General features: G+C 45.7%; 1 protein-coding gene across 1 annotated transcript; it reads left to right on the plus strand.

The window, feature by feature from the left end:
- Nucleotides 1–1,102: 1,102 nt before the first annotated feature.
- LOC120051920 (beta-1,3-galactosyltransferase 2-like) lies at nt 1,103–19,979 on the plus strand. The gene is made up of 2 exons (XM_038998804.1): nt 1,103–1,856; nt 17,642–19,979. Exon 2 carries the CDS (start codon nt 18,001–18,003, stop codon nt 19,300–19,302), a length of 1,302 nt encoding a protein of 433 aa, XP_038854732.1. The 5' UTR covers nt 1,103–1,856; nt 17,642–18,000; the 3' UTR covers nt 19,303–19,979.
- Nucleotides 19,980–20,304: the final 325 nt, after the last annotated feature.

Consider the following 20,304-nt stretch of genomic DNA (forward strand, 5'->3'; position numbering starts at 1 on the left):
GTTACTAAACACTATATCGCTGCTACTACACAGCAAGGCACAAGGCTTAAACTGAGCTCCACAGGCAGATAACACTAAAAAAAGAAGTTAATACTACTAAAAGCTATTGTATCTATGATTCTTCATACAATCCCTCAGAAGTGCAGAAGTTCAGAATTCAACTACATGAAAACATTTTTCAATCTACATTAACTGTAGAACTCTTGCTAATTGTAGATACTGCATCATGCACATTTAAATATGTAGGCTAATGTTGATTGTAACTGAGGCAGCTTCATATGTTTTTTTTATGAACAAATAAGAACAATCAATCAATCAAATAAATGACCCGCATGTGAATGCTCAGCAGGCTGGTGTGTGTTCATAGCCTCTGCAGACTTGGCATGTCTTCTAATCTACAATATGTGAGGGTTTATGTGAAAAACACAAGCGATAAATAAAGTGAGCGAGAGAGAGAACCTGTGTGAGAGTATTCCTCCCCACGCTGACAATTAATGATTAATTTTGATACGCTAGCTGTTCCCTTGTTCAGCCAGGCCAGACGAGTCCAGGAAGTCACCTATCTAATAAATACCACATGATATAAATGTGCCGAGGCACTGCCTGTAACCTGGCAGCTGTGGGTGAATCAATCACAGACTAAGCGTTACTTTCTACTGACATATACTCTCTCCCTGGCCTCAAAAGCAGTTCTGTCAACCAGATCCTATTAATTATGTAGTCCCTCACCCGTGCCGCTGAGATACCTTACAATATTTACAGTGTTCATCCCATCTGCATCACATAGCTCTCATCGGCTATTATGTTACTTTACTGAACCACAGAGTTACTGTTCATGAAGAATCAGACACGGGGGTTTCATAAACTTGTCAATTTGTAAGGTGTGTGTGTGTGAGGAAAAAAATATGTGTCCATCCATCAAGCCCACGCAGAATTAAATCCCTTGAGGTGAGGAGGGGAGGAGGGGTAGAGGAACGGAGTGAATCTAAAACGGGTCACGTGGATCACGTGTGACCCCCTCTGCTAAGTATGCAGTGACGTTTGAGAGCTCAGTCAGTGTAGCGGTGCCTGTCAGCCTGCCTCTGCCTCTGCTTCCACGCTACAGCTGCTTACTTCTCCTCCCGCTACAGAACAACGGAGCCCAGCCGAGAGGAGAGCAGCTGGACAGAGAGAGGGAGAGAGAGAAAGAAAAATAGGGACGAGAGCTTTTTCCTCGAGATTCAGAATCATGTTCTACTGCAGCCATCCTCAGAAACCCTGAGTGGAGGGTTTATTCTCTTTTCCTTTCTCTCGCTCTCTCTGTCAGACTGCCTAGCAACATGAGGGACTAGCCGCAGCACTACCACCACAGCTCGGCTCTATCGTCCTTCAGCACTGCTTTCCTTTCCTTCAGCAGAGCAGGCTGAGGATAACAGATGCATAAAAGAACAGTGAAGAGGAAACAAATGGCACAGTGAAGGCTTCTTTTTTATTTTCAGGCACATTGCATAAGGGAAGTGGGGACAGGAGGAGAAAGAGAGAAACTGGTGAGACCGTTGGAGAGATAGGAAAGGTGTAGTGCTGAGACAAGGATTGAAAAGAGGGGAGAAAGAACCCTAAACCTGAAGTCTTGGTGAGGCAGATGAGGAGAGGAGAAGACACAGGCTGTGGAACGCACTGTGACAAATGGATGAGTGTTACACCAACAATAATACATTCAGACCCGGGCGAGGGGGATGTGTGTTGCATGATTAGGCAGACAGGGTGGAAGTGGACATTTCCCCAGATTTCGGAGGAGAGGAGCAGTGTTGGCGTGCCGAGTGCGTCGACAGACGGCACCAGTGATCACACAGTCCGTGTGCCAGTCACAGGAGGAGGTACAGTACTATATGTCTCAACAGCTCTGGCACTCAACCTCCCCCAATCCTCATTATTAATTTACCCCCCCCTCCATTCTCCTCTTTCCGTCATTCTCCTCTCTCTCTCCCATCCTCCTCTCTCGCTTCACAGAACATTTGTGGGTGTTAAAATCTCAGTTTTGAGGTAAAAAACACAAAAGTGTTGTGAGTGTTATACCTGAGTGTTGATTCTAGTGGTGCTTACATCAGTGGCATTGAAATTGACGCCACCTGCGGTTAATAAATGAAGTGTTATTTGAATCACAGTAGAATACTATACTGCGTTGAGTTAATTATCATTAACTCTCTCAGAGTGAAAAAGACATGGGAGAGGCCTCATTATTATATTTCCCAGCATGCTTTGCTGCAGGTTGCTTTTTAGAAGAGTTATTTTTTATGTATATATATGTTTCTTGTGGACATTGATTGAATAGTTGATCTTATACTACACAAAGTAACAATACACTAAATAACATAGACGTTTCTAAACGAATCCAATCTAAGTTATTGAACTTATTTCACAAATTATTGAGATGGTTTAGGTAGTCTCATTTATCATTCTTCCCTACCTTGGCAGTCATTCTAACAACAGATTTCAGGTGATTTAAAGTTCCAATTGTTAGACATCCTATAAGAATGGTATAACACTTTGCAAGCCAGCATAATGTGACTTGCCAACGTGGCCTGCAAACCATGAGTTTCAGGCCACTGTGCTAGGGTACAACTAGGCTGTCAAAGTATGGTATTGTCCCCAAAAGGTTTTGTATTGTCATAAATAATGTAACCTTAGTTGGTGAAGGCTACAAGACTGAAAGCCATCAAATGCAACAGGCTTGCCTCTGTCACTAGCAAACACAGTCGTTGGTGGTACAGGAACCTCTAAAATTCCCTTGAAAGGTACCCTGGGAAATAAATATGCAATAAGGCTTTACACTCTACAGTGTTAAAACAAAACCCCCAAATGTGTTACTGTAACACCACAGGTTAATTCCCTAATACTGAGGAAGTGTAACAGCATTAGCTCTAATAAAGTGTTAATTTCAGTTGGAATATGCAACACCCAACAATCTTGGGGTGTTAATTTGTCAACACTTTAAAACATTTTAGTTTAACTCTATTTGAGATTGTCACATATCATTTCTAAGGAAGTGTTAAATTGAAAACTGTGGGTAAAATCCTAATAGCAAATGTAATATCCATCAATATATCCTCTTCCCACAGCATAGCCAGGCTCACAGCTCTGTCGTTTACAGCCCTCTCAGACCTTTCAAAACCATTACCTGCCTGATCCAGTGAATCATGCTGGCATGCCAGGCAGATCTCATTGATCCAATTCAATTAACACTGGCTCTATCCCATGCATCATGTCCATCCCACTGACTGGGGAAATTGGCACACTGGCCCTGATGCTTAGGGACAGCTAATTGCTGAGATGTCCCTTTGAAATGCATGGGGTTTGGTTCTTCATCTGGGTTGCAGGCTTCCCCCTCTACTACTTAAATAGGATCTCATTTTCAAGCACGTCATCATTTATTGCAGCAGATTAACCTGCGAACACACACACAAAACCCAACACAGCAGCTTAACAGATGAGACACACAAACAACCCAGCAAAATGACTTAACGCACAAGATACACACACAACCCAACATAGTGAATTCACCTATGACACACACACAGACACAACTTAATACAATGATTAAATCTATGACACACACACACACATAACCCAACAGCAGCTGCATCGTCAACAAAGATCATCTATTCTCATTTAATTAAACTATTCTTACTAAGCTGCACCCATTCTGAGGGTTTGCTGATTATCTCACAAAAACTAATACAGTATCAGAAAATGCCTCTGAGTTGCTACGGCTGAATGTGATTCGAAGGCATCAGATATGGATTTGTGTACAGGGGGGCTCCGGTGGCCTGGCCTAAATTTGACCAGCGCCTAGGCGATGAAGTGAAGAAACACCCCGTCAATCCAGTAACATTAGCCCACACACACACATACACATTTTCTCAGGGCCTGCCTTTCCTGCTTGTACTCAAGATTATCCAGACACGGAACAAACAAGCCACGATTGAACAGAGAGAATGAGAAAGAGAAAGAGAGAAAGAGACAGAAAGAAAGAAAGAGCCAATATACAAATGATACACTCGCTCTGAATGAAGCACAATAGCATGCAATTCCCAGGACATTCCCCATGTTTGAAAATCCCCAGAAAACGGAGAAGTCAACCCACAGAGGACAGAATGTAAGAATACAAAGTAAAGTGCTGAGTAGATTCAATCAGACTCATATTCAAGTCTCCACTAGGCCTACTTGAACATCGCTGTAAATGTTGTTCAGGATGATGGCAATAACAACACAAGCCGCTAAGTTATTTATAATCATAACATCAGATTAAAATGCCTTTAGATGTGAGAGCGATGGGGTCAGAGGGTACAGTGTGAGATTTCAGAACACTAAGCAATTCATTTAGACCCGTTCTGGAGCAGCAGCACACACACAGAGACATCAGCACTGGATGGAAAGAGCATAAAGGCTATTCTTAGAAAAAAATGGCATGTTCCGACTGAGGGGTGGGTTGAGTGATAACTGCTTAATACTTTGGCCTCAGACTGACCCTGACGGAGTCTGGCTGTAACAATAGGGGAATACAGCCATAGCATTGTATGACAGTCATAACCTGTACACATATTGAAGACTTGTGAGATTGCTTTATCAAAACAAATATCACAGTTATGGTTAAGGTACGTGTGAAGAGTAGTCTACCTTGAATGGTTTATTCAATCACATTTATTGTGTACACCACAATGTCCTCTCTAGACTCAATCAGCCAAACATGCAGTTGGTTGTCAGCTGGTCGGTTTTCAGCAGCATCTGTCTGGTATACATAAGGTCATTTGTTTCATCAAATAATCCAGTCCCCCCCAAAATTACTATCCAGAGACCTTTGTTTTGACAAGGTCTTTGTTTTGGCCTCAATAAACAAACATATAGCATCACACACAGCTCAATATTGAATATACGAGGGCATTTGACAGAGTGCCAATAACAACTATGAAACAAAGAACGATCGATACTCTGACAAGGCTCGCATTGATAATAACTGACCGTCAACATATTAGACTATGGACTTTGATAGGATCAAAATTTACACAATGTTAATCTTTAAACTCGGTTTGACTGTCACAAAAACAAAAAACAATTTGAAGAGTTTATTTCCAAAATGCTATATGGACCACTAGTACCGTTGGCGTCCTGGGTCCCGACCATAACACGGACAAGGCTGTCCTCTCGTGCCATTTCTTAAACAGGTTCACGTGGGTAAATCTGTTTCCATCTCCCGGGCTGCCGTACGTGGTATTTGACAGGTCCCAGCTTCTCGATCACCTCGTAGGGCCCGTGCCATGTTGCCAGGAACTTACTTTCAGCAGTGGGGATCAAGACCAACACCCTGTCTCCCACCTGGATTTCTCGGAGCTGGGCTCCCCGATTGTAGACCTGGGCTTGGGCGCGTTTGTACTTCTCCATATGTTCCATCACGACTGGCCATATGGCTGTCATCCGCTCCCTCATCGTCTCCACGTGCTCTACCACGCTGCGTAAGGGGGTCGGTTGGGTTTCCCACACCTCCTTGGCGTGGTCCAGTAGGCCGCGTGGCCTCCTCCCGTAGAGGAGTTTGAAAGGGGAAAACCCCATGGAGGACTGGAGTACTTCTCGGATTGAGAATATTAGGTGGGGTAGTAAGTAGCTGGTCCCAGTTACTCCCGTCCTGCTCGATGACCGTCCGCAGCATATGTTTGAGCGTTTTATTGAACCGCTTGACAAGCCCATCCATCTGCAGGAGAAAGTTGGTGGTCCGGATCTGCTTGATCTGCAGGAGAGCACAAAAATCTTTCATTAAGCGGGACATAAACTCAGTACCTTGGTCTGTCAGGATCTCGTTCGGGATGCCCACCCGGCTAAAGAGGTGGAACAGCTTCCGGGCGATTCCCTTGGACACCGCTGCCCGTAGGGGAATGGCCTCGGGATACCGGGTGGCATAGTCTACGATTCCCAGGATGTACCGGTGTCCTCGATGTACCGGTGTCCAGGATGTACCGGTGTACCCCGGGGAACCACGGGAGGAAGAGCCCAGCCTCCCCCTCCTCAATTTTGAAGGGCCAGTCGAGACACCCCCTGGGGGCCAACTGAGGGGACAATTCAGGATGGCCCAGTGGGAGGACCCTAACTTGAAAGCTGCTGCAGCCCAAGTGATAGCGGTGGATTGACAGGTACTTCTGGATGTGAGTGACTGGCGATAGATACAGCTTGATCAACCGTTTGCTTCCGCGCCGCACAGGCGATGGGTTGTCCTCGCTATCGTCTTGGCTCGTACCTTCTTCCTCCACTCCTGCCCCCACGAGCAGTGGACAATCTCATCCCACTAGGAGAGGTACCGGCAACTCTGGTACTGCACCCACCATTATCTGGCAGTTCGCATGTGGCGTCACGAGGTTGGCCCATACGGTTGGATACCGCTTTGTGTCCCCGTGAACACAGGAAATGGACATCTCCCTTCCCCGTTCAGTCATTTGGTTCAGCAGGCTCGAGGTTATAAGGGTAACGATACTTCCGGAGTCTAATAGAGCTTCCGTGTTATGTCCGACAACCTTTACCGGGACTATGGGTGCCCAACAGGAGGTGACGTAATTCACAGCGCGACCCACCTCGCTTCCGGGGCTTGCTGATCGCATCGATCTTCTCGAGGCAGGCAATTCCAGGCCATGTGCACCCAGGCGCCACACTCAAAACACCTCCTTTGGTCTCCATCTACCTGGGGTCGTCGGTGGCGGGTCGGCCCTACCCCAGCCGTCTCTCCACGGGTTTGCGGTGCTTTGGCCCTGCCGACTGTCGGTTCAGGGTACCCAGCAGCGAGGCTGTCCTTCCGACTCTTCGAATGGGTCGTCGACTCAGCCCGCCTCCCACTCAGCAGGGCTTGAGTGTTCTGATGCATCTCCACTGCTTCCAGGAGGCTATCCAAGGTCTGGGGCACGCATAGCCTCGCTGCCCTCTTCATGTTGTGGGGTAGTGCCCGTAGGAAGCGATACAGTACCACTTTGTCTTGGATGGAGAGGGTGGGTACGTCAGTTAGGAGCCATCCCCTGGTGACGCGTAGTAGGTCGCTCATCTGGGCTCAGGGGGATGCGTCGGCTATGAACCTCCAGTTGTGGAATAGTTGAGCCCGATGGGCCAAGCTGTACCCGTAGCGGCTGAGTATCTCCCATTTGAGTCCATCGTAGTTAGCCGCCTGTTCGTCGTTCAGGTCCCAATAAGCCTTTTGGGCATTCCCAGAGAGGAACGGGGCCAGTCTGCCTTGGCCATCCTTCCCGTAGTGCTGTCCGTTCAAACGTACAGAGCCTTTTGGGCATTCCCATACTTCCGGAGTCTAATAGAGCTTCCGTGTCATGTCCGACCAGGGGGTTGGGTCAGAACGTTTACACAGATCAGACACGGACAGAGTAGGATTAGCTCAGTTTCAAAGGTGTTTATTAAAATAATAGTCCAAAAGAAAATAATAGGCCTCCCCCAAGAGACCCTCTCAGGGATACCGTCTTCTGGGCTCCAGGTCTTGCTGTATCTTGTGGGGATCAAAACGGAACGCTCTCCATTAACCTCTGGTACCGTCCCCAACTATATGGGAGTCCTTTCCTCCCCCAGGCTCTCCCCTGTATGCTGCCCTTTTTGCAGCTTTATGGGACTTGTACAGCTGGTGAGTAATCAGCCCTTGATCAATCAACCAATCCCCAATCGGCCCCAATTTGTCCTGGCCGGAGATCCCGTCGAGACCTGGCACGTCCAGCAGACGGAGCCATCGCCCCGTGATGTATACGTCGTCTGTCACCAGGCCTCGACGAGTCTCCCCCTGGTGGCTGACCTGCTGTACGCCACAATATATGTACGCTACCGGTCAAAAGTTTTAGAACACCTACTCATTTAAGGGTTTTTCTTTATTTGGACTATTTCTACATTTTAGAATAATAGTGAAGACATCAAAACTCTTAAGTAACACATATGGAATCATGTAGTAACCAAAAAAGTGTTAAACAAATCCAAATATTATTAATATTTGAGATTCTTCAAATAGCCAACCTTTGCCTTGATGAGAGCTTTGCACACTCTTGGCATTCTCTCAACCAGCTTCACCTGGAATGCTTTCCCAACAGTCTTGAAAGACTACACACATATGCTGAGCACTTGTTGGCTGCTTTTCCTTCGCTCTGTGGTCCAATTCATCCCAAACCATCTCAATTTGGTTGAGGTCAGGGGATTGTGGAGGCCAGGTCATCTGATGCAGCACTCCATCACTCTCCTTCTTTGTAAAATAGCCCTTACACAGCCTGGAGGTGTGTTGGGTCATTGTCCTGTTGAAAAACAAATGATAGTCCCACTAAGCCCAAACCAGATGGGATGGCGTATCGCTGCAGAATGCTGAGGTAGCCATGCTGGTTAAGTGTGGCTTGAATTCAAAATAAATCACAGACAGTGACACCCCACACCATAACACCTCCTCCTCCATCCTTTACAGTGGGAAATACACATGCGGAGATCATCTGTTCACCCACACCTAGTTTCACAAAGACACGGCGGCTGGAACCAAAAATCTCCTATTTGGACTCCAGCCCAAAGGACACATTTCCACCGTTCTAATGTCCATTGCTCGTGTTTCTTGGCCCAAGCAAGTCTCTTCTTATTATTGGTGTCCTTTAGTATTGGTTTCTTTCCAGCAATTCGATCATGAAGGCCTGAATCACACAGTCTCCTCTGAACAGTTGATGATGAAATGTCTGTTAATTGAACTCTGTGAAGCACTTATTTGGGCTGCAATTTCTGAGGCAGATAACTCTAATGAACTTATCCTCTGCAGCAGATGTAACTCTGGGTCTTCCATTCCTGTGGCGGTCCTCATGAGAGGCAGTTTCATGAGAGGCAGTTTCAAAAACTTTATGGTTTTTGTGACTGCACTTGAAGAAACTTTCCATGTTCTTGAAATTTTCCGTAGTGACTGACCTTCATGTCTTAAAGTAATGATGGATTGTCGTTTCTCTTTGCTTACTTGAGTTGTTCTTGCCATAATATGGACTTGATCTTTTACCAAATAGGGCCATCTTCTGTACACCACCCCTACCTTGTCACAACACAACTGATTGGCTCAAATGGATTAAGAAGGAAAGAAATTCCACAAATTATCTTTTAACAAGACACACCTTTTAATTGAAATTCATTCCAGGTGACTACCTCATTAAGCTGGTTGAGAGAATGGCAAGAATGTGCAAAGCTGTCATCAAGGCAAAGGGTGGCTATTTGAAGAATCTCAAATATAAAATGTATTTAGATTTGTTTTACACTTTTTTGGTTACTACATGATTCCATATGTGTTATTTTATTGTTTTGAGGTCTTCACTATTATTCTACAATGTAGAAAATAGTAAAAATAAAGAAAAACCCTGGAATGAGTAGGTGTTCTAAAACTTTTGACCGGTAGTGTATGTATATTACATGAAATCCAAATAAAAATCCATTTAAGTTACAGGTTGTAATGCAACAAAATTGGAAAAACACCATGGGGGATGAATACTTTTGCAAGGAACTGTAGATACTGATAAAACACAGCAATCTCTTTCATAAGTTCTTTAATGCAACAGCTGTGTCAGATTTCAAAAAAACTTTACGGAAAAAGCACACCATGCTATAATCTGAGTACAGCGCTCAGAGCCCAAATAAGCCATAAAGATATCCGCCATGTTTTGGAGTCAACAGAAGTCAGAAATAGCATTATAAATATTCACTTACCTTTGATGATCTTCATCAGAATGCACTCCCAGGAATCCCAGTTCCACAAAAAAAAATTGTTTTGTTCGATATAGTCCATCATTTATGTCCAAATACGCATTTTGTTTGTGCGTTCAGTCCAGTAATTTTGTTTGTGCGTTCAGTCCAGTAATCCACATTCATGACGCGCAGGTCAGACGAAAAGTCAAACAATTCCATTACAGTTCGTAGAAACATGTCAAACGATGTATAGAATCAATCTTTAGGATGTTTTTAACATAAATCTTCAATAATGTTTCAACCGGAGAATTCCTTTGTCTTCCGAAATGTGATGGAAAGCAGGTAGCTCTCACGTGAGCGCGCATGTTTAGCTTGTGCCAGACACCTGACTCAAAGAGCTCTCCTTCCCTCATTATTCACAGTAGAAGCATCAAACAAGGTTCTAAATACTGTTAACATCTAGTGGAAGCCTTAGAAAGTGCAAAATGACCAATATCCCACTGTATATTGGATAGGTAAACCTACAAACCTCAGATTTCCCACTTCCTGGTTGGATTCTTTCTCAGGATTTTGCCTGCCATATGAGTTCTGTTATACTTACAGACATCATTCAAACAGTTTTAGAAACTTCAGAGTGTTTTCTATCCAAATCTACTAATAATATGCATATCTTAGCCTCTGAGCCTGAGTAGCAGGCAGTTTACCCTGGGCACCTTTTCATCCAAGCTACTCAATACTGCCAACCAGCCATAAGAAGTTAAACAATAAAAGCTGATTTACCAACATTTCTGAAAATGGATATATAGTGGTTTGGAAAGAAACTCTTCATTTGGACATTTTACGCCTTGGTGTTCTATTAGATTTCACCATTTAATGGCGTCTATCATTAGGTGTGATTTGAGATGTATCAGTCATTAGCTGGATTCCAATATTATCATGCAGTCTTTGATATTTTTTACTGAGGTGGAACTGCTGGGGCCTGAATTATCACCACTGTAACTAATTGGCTGGTGTGACAGTGATGGGAGGCAAGGAAACACATTAATGAAGCACCACGTTCTGCCTAATCACTGAAACGCTACCAAAAGGGATGCCTGCCTGATGCCTGATCAGACGGTGTGAAATTTCACTTGATTAGACAACAGTGTAATCAGGAAGTGCATAGGAGATGTTGTACCCACTGTGACTATTATAACCTACCCTAACCAGAAACTGTGGATTGATGGCAGGATTCACACAAAATTGAAAGCGCGAACCATCGCATTTAACCATGGCAAGGTGTCTGGGAATATGGCCGAATACAAACAGTGTAGTTATTCCCTCATTAAAGCAATCAAACAGGCAAAACGTCAGTATAGAGACTTGGTGTCGCAATTCAACGGCTCAGACCCAAGACGTATGTAGCAGGCCACGTCGCGGACACCGACATCTTGCTTCCGGACAAGCTTAACAGGTTCTTTGCCCGCTTTGAGGCTCTCCTTCTCCGTGGCCGACGTGAGTAAGACATTTAAACATGTTAACCCTTGCAGGGCTGCCGACCCAGATGGCATCCCTAGCCGCATGCGCAGACCAGTTGGCTGGTGTTTTTACGGACATATCCCTATCCCAGTCTGCTGTCCCCACATGCTTCAATATGGCCACCATTGTTCCTGTACCCAAGAATGCAAACGTAACTGAACTAAATGACTATCATCATGAAGTGCTTTGAGAGACTAGTCAAGGATCATATCACCTCAATCTGTCACCCTGTCACTCTAGACCCACTTCTATTTGCTTACCGCCCCAATAGGTCCACAGACGATGCAATCGCCATCACACTGCACACTGCCCTATCCCATTTTGACAAGAGGAATACCTATGTATTCCTAACAATCCGTACCCAGGTGGTGAAGGTATGAAACAACGCTTCGCTGCGCTGATCCTCAACACTGGGGCCCCACAAGGGTGCTTACTTAGCCCCCTCCTGTACTCCCTGTTCACCCATGACTGCGTGGCCATGCAGCCTCCAACTCAATCAAGTTTGCAGATCACACAACAGCAGTAGGCTTGATTATCAACAACGACGAGACAGTCTACTGGGAGGAGGTGAGGGCTCTGGGAGTGTGGTGCCAGGAAAATAACCTCTCACTCAACGTCAACTAAACACAGGAGATGATCGTGGACTTCAGGGAACAGCAGAGGGAGCATCCCCCCATCCACATCGACGGGACAGCAGTGGAGAAGGTGGAAAGGTTTAAGTTCCTCTGCGTACACATCACGGACAAAATGAAATGGTCCACCCACACAGACAGTGTGGTGAAGAAGGTGCAACAGCTTCTCTTCAAGCTCGGGAGGCTGAAGAAATGTGGCTTGTCACCTAAATCCCACACAAACTTTTACAGATGCTCAATTCAGAGCATCCAGTCGGGCTGTATCACCGTCTGGTACGGCAACTGCACCGCCCACAACCACAGGGCTCTCCAGAGGGTGTTGCGGTCTGCACAACACATCACCGGGGGCAAACTACCTGCCCTGCAGGACACCTACAGCACCCAATGTCACAGGAAGGCCAAAAAGATAATCAAGGACAACAACCACAGAGCCACTGCCTGTTCACTCCGCTTCCATCCAGAAGGCGAGGTCAGTACAGGTGCATCAAAGCTGGGACTGAGAGACTGAAAAACAGCTTCTATCTCAAGGCCATCAGACTGTTAAATATCCATCACTAGCACATTACAGGCTGCTGCCTTATACATAGACTTGAAATCCCTGGCCACTTTAATAAATGAAACACAAGCCACTTTAATAATGTTTACATATCTTGCATTACTCATCTCATGTGTATATACTGTATTCTATACTATTCTACTGTATCTTAGTCTATGCCGCTCTGACATTGCTCCTCCATATATTTATATATTCTTTATTCCATTCCTTACTTAGATTTGTGTGTATTGGGTATATGTTGTGAAATTGTTAGATTTTACTTGTTAGATATTGCTGCACATTCGGAACTAGAAGCACAAGCATTTCCCTACACCCGCAATAACATCTGCTAAACACATATATGTGCCCAATAACATTTGATTTGACAAACAACACGTCAACATCTCCTCTCCTGCAGATCAACTCTGTGTGTGTGCATGTGTGTGCGCTCCCACACGTGTGTGCATACTGTATTAGACTCCTGATAATTATTCCATATATAGGCAACAGAAACCTTTCGAGCATTCGATTTGCTCTGATGTAAAGTGTGTTAACCTTTAAAGCAAAGCCAGCCTTGGCAACTCTCAGTCTGCTGTAACTGCCTGCACAGGGTAGGCACATTCTGCTCAAAAGGTTAGCATGCTCCCATCAAGTTGTTGTGACAAATGAGTAAACACTTTCCCTCTCTCTCACTCACTCACTCACCCACCCACACTCTCATAGCATTACACATCATAACACATGAACAAACACAATGCTAATAAACAAACAAACTGAAAGTAAGACAGAAAGAAATGGAGGAAGAATTCAGGAACTGAGCTGTTTGTGTCTCAATTATATGGAAAGAAACGTAGGCCCCTCAGCCTGCCAAAATCTGGCAGCATGTTTGTGTGTATATGCCTGTGTATGTGTGTGTACTCAGAGAGCGAGAGCTGGCAGGGTGGCTTCTCTCCACGCAGGCAGAGAGGCAGGCAGGCGAGGTATTGATAAGCTGGAGGTGCAAGGTGAATGGTGGATGAAGGCTAATATCGCCGGTGGCTGGCTGAGGCTCCTGCAGTACTGCTTGCTGGAGCCTGAAAATTCCTTTGACAGATGACTCTCCGCCCCGGCTGGTGAGGCATGGAGTGGCGGGGGGCTGATGGCACAGGCTCACCAGAGCGGCGCAGAGTAGCGTCATGTTGTGCAAACCTGCAATTTATACTTCCGCCCCTGGCATTAAACCCGGCTGATGATATGCAAGAAGCCCCCCTACCATTCCATTCTACCTCCATCACCAGCCCACAAGCCCTAAGGAGTTTGCATACAGTACTAGTTCCAGACAAATGCTTTATTTTCCTATTCTGTTATACACTATATATACAAAAGTATGTGGAAACCCCTTCTAAGTAGTGGATTCCACCCACCAACCCCTCTTTTACGCTACTGCTACTCTCTGTTCATCATATACGCATAGTCACTTTAACCATATCTACATGTACATACTACCTCAATCAGCCTGACTAACCGATGTCTGTATGTAGCCTCGCTACTTTTATAGCCTCGCTACTGCATATAGCCTGTCTTTTTACTGTTGTTTTATTTCTTTACTTACCTTTTTTGCACTATTGGTTAGAGCCTGTAAGTAAGCATTTCACTGTAAGGTCTACCTACACCTGTTGTATTCGGCGCACATGACAAATTAACTTTGATTTGGCTATTTCAGCCACACCCATTGCTGACAGGTGTATAAAAATCGAGCACCCAGCCATGTAATCTCCATAGGAAAACATTGGCAGTAGAATGGCCTTACTGAAGACGTGGCACCGTCATAGGATGCCACCTTTCCAACAAGTCAGTTCATCAAATCTGCCCTGCTAGCTGCCCCGGTCAACTGTAAGTGCTGTTATTGTGAAGTGGAAACATCTAGGAGCAACAACAGCTCAGCCGCGAAGTAGTAGGCCACACAAGCTCACCGAGCGGGACCGCCGAGTGCTGAAGTGCGTAGTGCTTAAAAATCGTCAGTCCTCGGTTGTAACACTCACTACCGAGTTCCAAACTGCCTCTGGAAACAACTTCAGCACAACAACTATTCGTTGTGAAGCATAAGGAAATGGGTATCCATTATCCATGGCCGAGCAGCCGCACACAAGCCTAAGATCACCATGCGCAATGCCAAGCATCGGCTGGAGTGGTGTAAAGCTCGCCGCCATTGGAGCAGTGGATACTTCTCTGGAGTGATGAATCACGCTTCACCATCTGGCAGCCGTACGGACAAATCTGAGTTTGGCAGATACCAGTAGAGCGCTACCTGCCCGAATGCTTAGTGCCAACTGTAAAGTTTGGTGGAGGAGGAATGGTCTGGGGCTGTTCTTCATGGTCTGGCTAGGCCCTTTAGCGTTAAGAGGAATCTATTTAACTAATTATGTGACTTCTGAAGGTAATTGGTTGCACCAGATCTTATTTAGGGGCTTCATAGCAAAGGGGGTGAATACAGTCGTGGCCAAAAGTTTTGAGAAAGACAAATATTAATTTCCACAAAGTTTATTGTGTGTCTTTAGATATTTTTGTCAGATGTTACTATGGAATACTGAAGTATAATTACAAGCATTTCATAAGTGTCAAAGGCTTTTACTGACATGAAGTTGATGCAAAGAGTCAATATTTGCAGTGTTTAAGACCTCTGCAATCCGCCCTGACATGCTGTCAATTATCTTCTGGGCCACATACTGTCTGATGGCAGCCCATTCTTGCATAATCAATGCTTGGAGTTTGTCAGAATTTGTGGGTTTTTGTTTGTCCACCCGCCTCTTGAGGATTGACCACAAATTCTCAATGGGATTAAGGTCTGGGGAGTTTCCTGGCCATGGACCCAAAATATCGATGTTTTGTTCCCCAAGCCACTTAGTTACCACTTTTGCCTTATGGCAAGGTACTCCATCATGCTGGAAAAGGCATTGTTCGTCACCAAACTGTTCCTGGATGGTTTGGAGAAGTTGCTCTCGAAGGATGTGTTGGTACCATTCTTTATTCATGGCTGAATGGATGCATCTCAGGATGCTTTACTGTTGGCAAGACACAGGACTGATAGTAGCGCTCACCTTGTCTTCTCCAGACAAACTTTTTTCCGGATGCCCCAAACAATCGGAAAGGGGATTCTTCAGAGAAAATGACTTTACCCCAGTCCTCAGCAGTCCAATCGCTGTACCTTTTCCTTGGCTTCTTTGCTGCCCTTCTTGACACCAGGCCATCCTCAAAGTCTTCGCCTCACTGTGCGTGCAGATGCACTCACACCTGCCTGCTGCCATTCCTGAGCAAGCTCTGTACTGGTGGTGCCCCGATCCCGCAGCTGAATCAACTTCAGGAGATGGTCTTGGCGCTTGCTGGACTTTCTTGGGCGCCCTGAAGCCTTCTTCACAACAATTGAACCGCTCTCCTTGAAGTTCATGATGATCCGATAAATTGTTGATTTAGGTGCAATCTTACTGGCAGCAATATCCTTGCCTGTGAAGCCCTTTTTGTGCAAAGCAATGATGATGGCACGTGTTTCCTTGTAGGTAACCATGGTTGACAGAGGAAGAACAATGATTCCAAGCACCCCCCTCCTTTCGAAGCTTCCAGTCTGTTATTCAAACTCAATCAGCATGACAGAGTGATCTCCAGCCTTGTCCTCATCAACACTCACACCTGTGTTAACAAGAGAATCACTGACATGTCAGCTGGTCCTTTTGTGGCAGGGCTGAAATGTAGTGGAAATGTTTTTTGGGGATTCAGTTCATTTGCATGGCAAAGAGGGACTTTGCAATTAATTGCAATTCATCTGATCACTCTTCATAACATTCTGGAGTATATGAAAATTGCAAACATACAAACTGAGGCAGCAGACTTTGTGAAAAGTATATTTGTGTCATTCTCAACTTTTGGCCACGACTGTACACACATTTCACAGTGGGTGTTAGACACTGTGGCCTGTAGGCCTCTCCAGGTCTCGCACCCACTGTGAAATTTGGTGGAGGATCGGTGATGATCTGGGGGGCTTCAGCAAGGCTGGACTGTTCCGTTAGCAGGAAAACACCATTCTCAAAAGTGACCACAGATGTGATTATGCATGTAATGCTTTTATTATAAAAGGTGCATTTCTATGGTGAAAATGAACTGTGACGTGATTCTCCGCCCATGTAGGTAGCCTAATCTATTGAAGTGAGACCACAAATACTATGTGCACATGTACTGGAGAGGAGAGGTAGGTTACTGAAGTTGACGTTGACCTGGTTTTTATGCTAGTCTAGCTCTCTGGAGTTTTCATACATACAGCTATGCTTTGTTTCACAGTCCTGCTCAACTGTTGGTTACCTAGTTATTGAGAAATTATGTAATAACAATGTAGTTGGTTCTTCAAACAATTCATCATAATAGAGAACTAATTGATGCCGAATGGAACATGGCACTGGTTGTTTAAATGACTCACAAAGAAAGAGAACAGCTGGTCATTACGTAATTAGTGTTTTACCATGCAATTTGTACTATGGGCATACCAGGAAGTAGGCTATAAAGCAAAACACAACTGATATAACATTTTCAGAAGGCCCCTGCTGGTATACATCCACACCGACGTGCTCATGGATGTATGCAATATCACGTTCACAGCTCCCTAATACATATCTATAGTACCATAAATAGTTACAACACACACACATGCACGTGAGTATGAATGCACGCACGCACGCACGCCCGTCTCCCTTCCCCACTAGCATCTACACCCTATCATCCATTGCAGTCATCATCCAGACGTAAGAACTCACACTCTTCACTCCATCTCAATTCCCCATTATTAACAATCCACCACAGGCGGGAGCATTTACTATGCAGACATTTAAGGCCAGTGGAGATGAGTGTCAGGTTTTGCTGCTCTCATGGAAAGTGCAAATATAAACTACAAGAGGTACTTACCATGGTGAATGCGTAACATTATACTGTACACATTGGATTCTATTTCTTTGACTATACATTACTCATGCAGTGCAGCAGGGGTTTCATTTTTGAATAGATGAGTCATTCTGAATTACTTTGATCATCCGCCACTAAGAATAAAATGCAAAGAAACAACAAAACAAATTCAAAGCTGAATAATTTTAAATAAGCTTTGTTCCTCATGGGGATATAGTAAAATCTATACAATTTAAACTGTTGACATACGTATGGCTCCACGCCATACAATTCTACAGTAGTAGGCACATTTCTGAACATTTGCCAAGCCTGTTTCTCTGTTCTGTCTTCCCAGATAAGAGAGGTGATCCACTAAGAAGGTGACTCCAGTCTCTGATCTGAAGGAGCCCGTACCTGGAGCATGATCCTTGGTGTGTCTACAGAGCCAGTGAAGAACCTGGGACCTGCCTCCATGGCCACAGAGTCAGCACCCTCCTAGCTCTGCCAGGGGACGCAAGCAACCCCTTTCTAGCTCTGCCAGGGGGGCTTGTACATCCCCTACTAGGTCCGCCAGGGGGCTCACTCCCACCCATCTGCCAGCTCAGATAACCCTCTGGCTGTTGGCAAACACATGTTTGACGTGATCGAATGTGACCGCCGCCGCGCCATCCAGAGCAGCTGCAGCCCCCTGCTCCCCCTGCCTGCTGATTCACCATGCAGTGGAGACGGCGGCACTGCTGCCCCATGAAGATGACCTGGGCCATGAAGCGCTCGTTCTTCCGGACCCACATGGCGGGTCTCCTGTCCCTGGCCCTCCTCTTCACCCTCTTCCTCTTCTTCAGCCACCAGGACTGGCTGCCGGGCCGGGCCGGGCCCCGTGACAACCCCCTGACCTACACCGTTAGGGGCTTCCGCACGGCCAAGACCGAGGCAAATCAGAGCTTGAGTCTGCGGAATCTTTGGAGGGAGACAGGCTACGTGCCTCCAAAGCCCCAGCTTAACCTCAGCTCCCAGCAGGCTGAGGGTGGCGGTGGAGGGGGAGCCATGGTGGGTGTAATGGGACTAGAGAACTCGATGAGCGCCAACAACAGTTTACAGCAGGAGATGGGCGTGGGAGGGAGGCTCAATTCCCAGCCCTACCGCTACATCCTCAACGAGCCCTTCAAGTGCAGGGACAGTACCCCGTTCTTGGTGCTGCTGATCGCTGCAGAGCCAGGCCAGGTAGACGCCAGGAACGCTATCCGGCAGACGTGGAGCAACGAGAGCGTGGCCATGGGTCTAGGTTTCGTCCGACTCTTTCTGCTGGGTCTAGGGCGGAGCTCAGACAGGTACACCCAGACCGCCATCGAGGAGGAGAGCTGGGTTCACCATGACATCATCCAGCAGGACTATCAGGACACATACTACAACCTCACCATCAAAACCCTGATGGGCATGAACTGGGTGGCCACCCATTGCCCGCAGGCGCACTATGTCATGAAGACAGACAGTGACATGTTTGTTAACACAGAGTATCTCATCCAGAAGCTGCTGAAGCCCGAGCTCCCACCCAGACAGAGCTACTTCACTGGCTATCTGATGAGGGGCTACGCACCCAACCGCAACAAGGACAGCAAGTGGTACATGCCTCCAGAGCTGTACCCTAGCGAGAGGTACCCCATCTTCTGCTCGGGAACCGGGTATGTGTTATCTGGGGACATGGCGGAGAGGATCTATCAGGCGTCTCTGAGCATACGGAGGCTGCACCTGGAGGACGTTTACGTGGGAATATGCCTGGCCAAGCTCCGCATTGACCCCACGCCACCGCCCAACGAGTTCCTCTTCAACCACTGGAGGGTGTCCTACTCCAGCTGTAAGTACAGCCACCTCATCACCTCCCACCAGTTCCAGCCCAACGAACTGGTCAAGTACTGGAACCACCTGCAGACCAACAAGCACAACGCATGCATCAACATGGCCAAGGAAAGGAATGGGAGGTATAGACACAGGAAGTATCACGCAGAGAGACCTCAGTGATGATAACTCTACTTACTGTGGGAAGTCTGGACAGGAAGACAAAATGGTAAGGAAGCGGACAAGAAGAATGGTTGGATCTCGAAAGGGCATGTTAAGAGAGCTATACACTACCTGGGAAAGAGCAGTGTTTTTGGTATTGTGTACAGTCAATTAAAACTATTTTTTTAATTTGAGAGAGATGTTATGTATTGTAAACCTGTTGAACTCTTTTTAAAAAGGGCAGTGACGTTCCATGTTTATGTGCAATATGAAGCATGCACACAACAAAGAAAAACTGCAAAGTGGGGATTCTGCCACTTTCAGGTGAAAATACAATGATCAGAAGAGACAAGGCCAGTGGTTGATGGGGTTTTGTTACACAACAGGTAGGTCACTAACTGTGGGGACAATTCTGTCAAAGAACTATAAACAATTAATAATATTAAGAGTATTTTCATGGGATGGGAAAAGGGAAAGAGAAATGCATCACTACCTACAGAAATTATGAATATATTTATGATGTGGACCACTAATGCTGGCCTCATTCTCAATGTTTACTTTACATAATTATCATAAAATATGAATTAAAAGGGTTTACCTGTCAATATGCCATATATTTTATTTACAACCAAGGTGAAAGCACTCAGAATAACAACTGAGATTGTATGTTCTAAAGCTTTACATTGAGTGTGACGAGTCTGCACATGAGCAAATGTGCAATGAATTGAATAACAACTAAATGTATTGAATTTCTCAGGTTTCTTTTGCTTTTGTTGTTTTTTGAGTAATGCCTCACTTGACGCTGCCTATCTTCCATTCACCATTATACACCAACAACTCATTTTGCCATTTTGCAGTCAACATCCATTTACATATATTATCAGGTATGAAGGTAAGACCCAGATGCAGACAGGTCGAATTAACAATGGTTTAATCAACAGGGGCAGGCAATAGACAGGTCAAGGCAGGCAGGGGTCAGTAAACCAGAGGTGGGGCAACGGTACCGGACGGCAGACAGGCTCA

The sequence above is a fragment of the Salvelinus namaycush genome, chromosome 8, assembly GCF_016432855.1.
Source record: "Salvelinus namaycush isolate Seneca chromosome 8, SaNama_1.0, whole genome shotgun sequence".
NCBI classification, from domain to species: domain Eukaryota; kingdom Metazoa; phylum Chordata; class Actinopteri; order Salmoniformes; family Salmonidae; genus Salvelinus; species Salvelinus namaycush.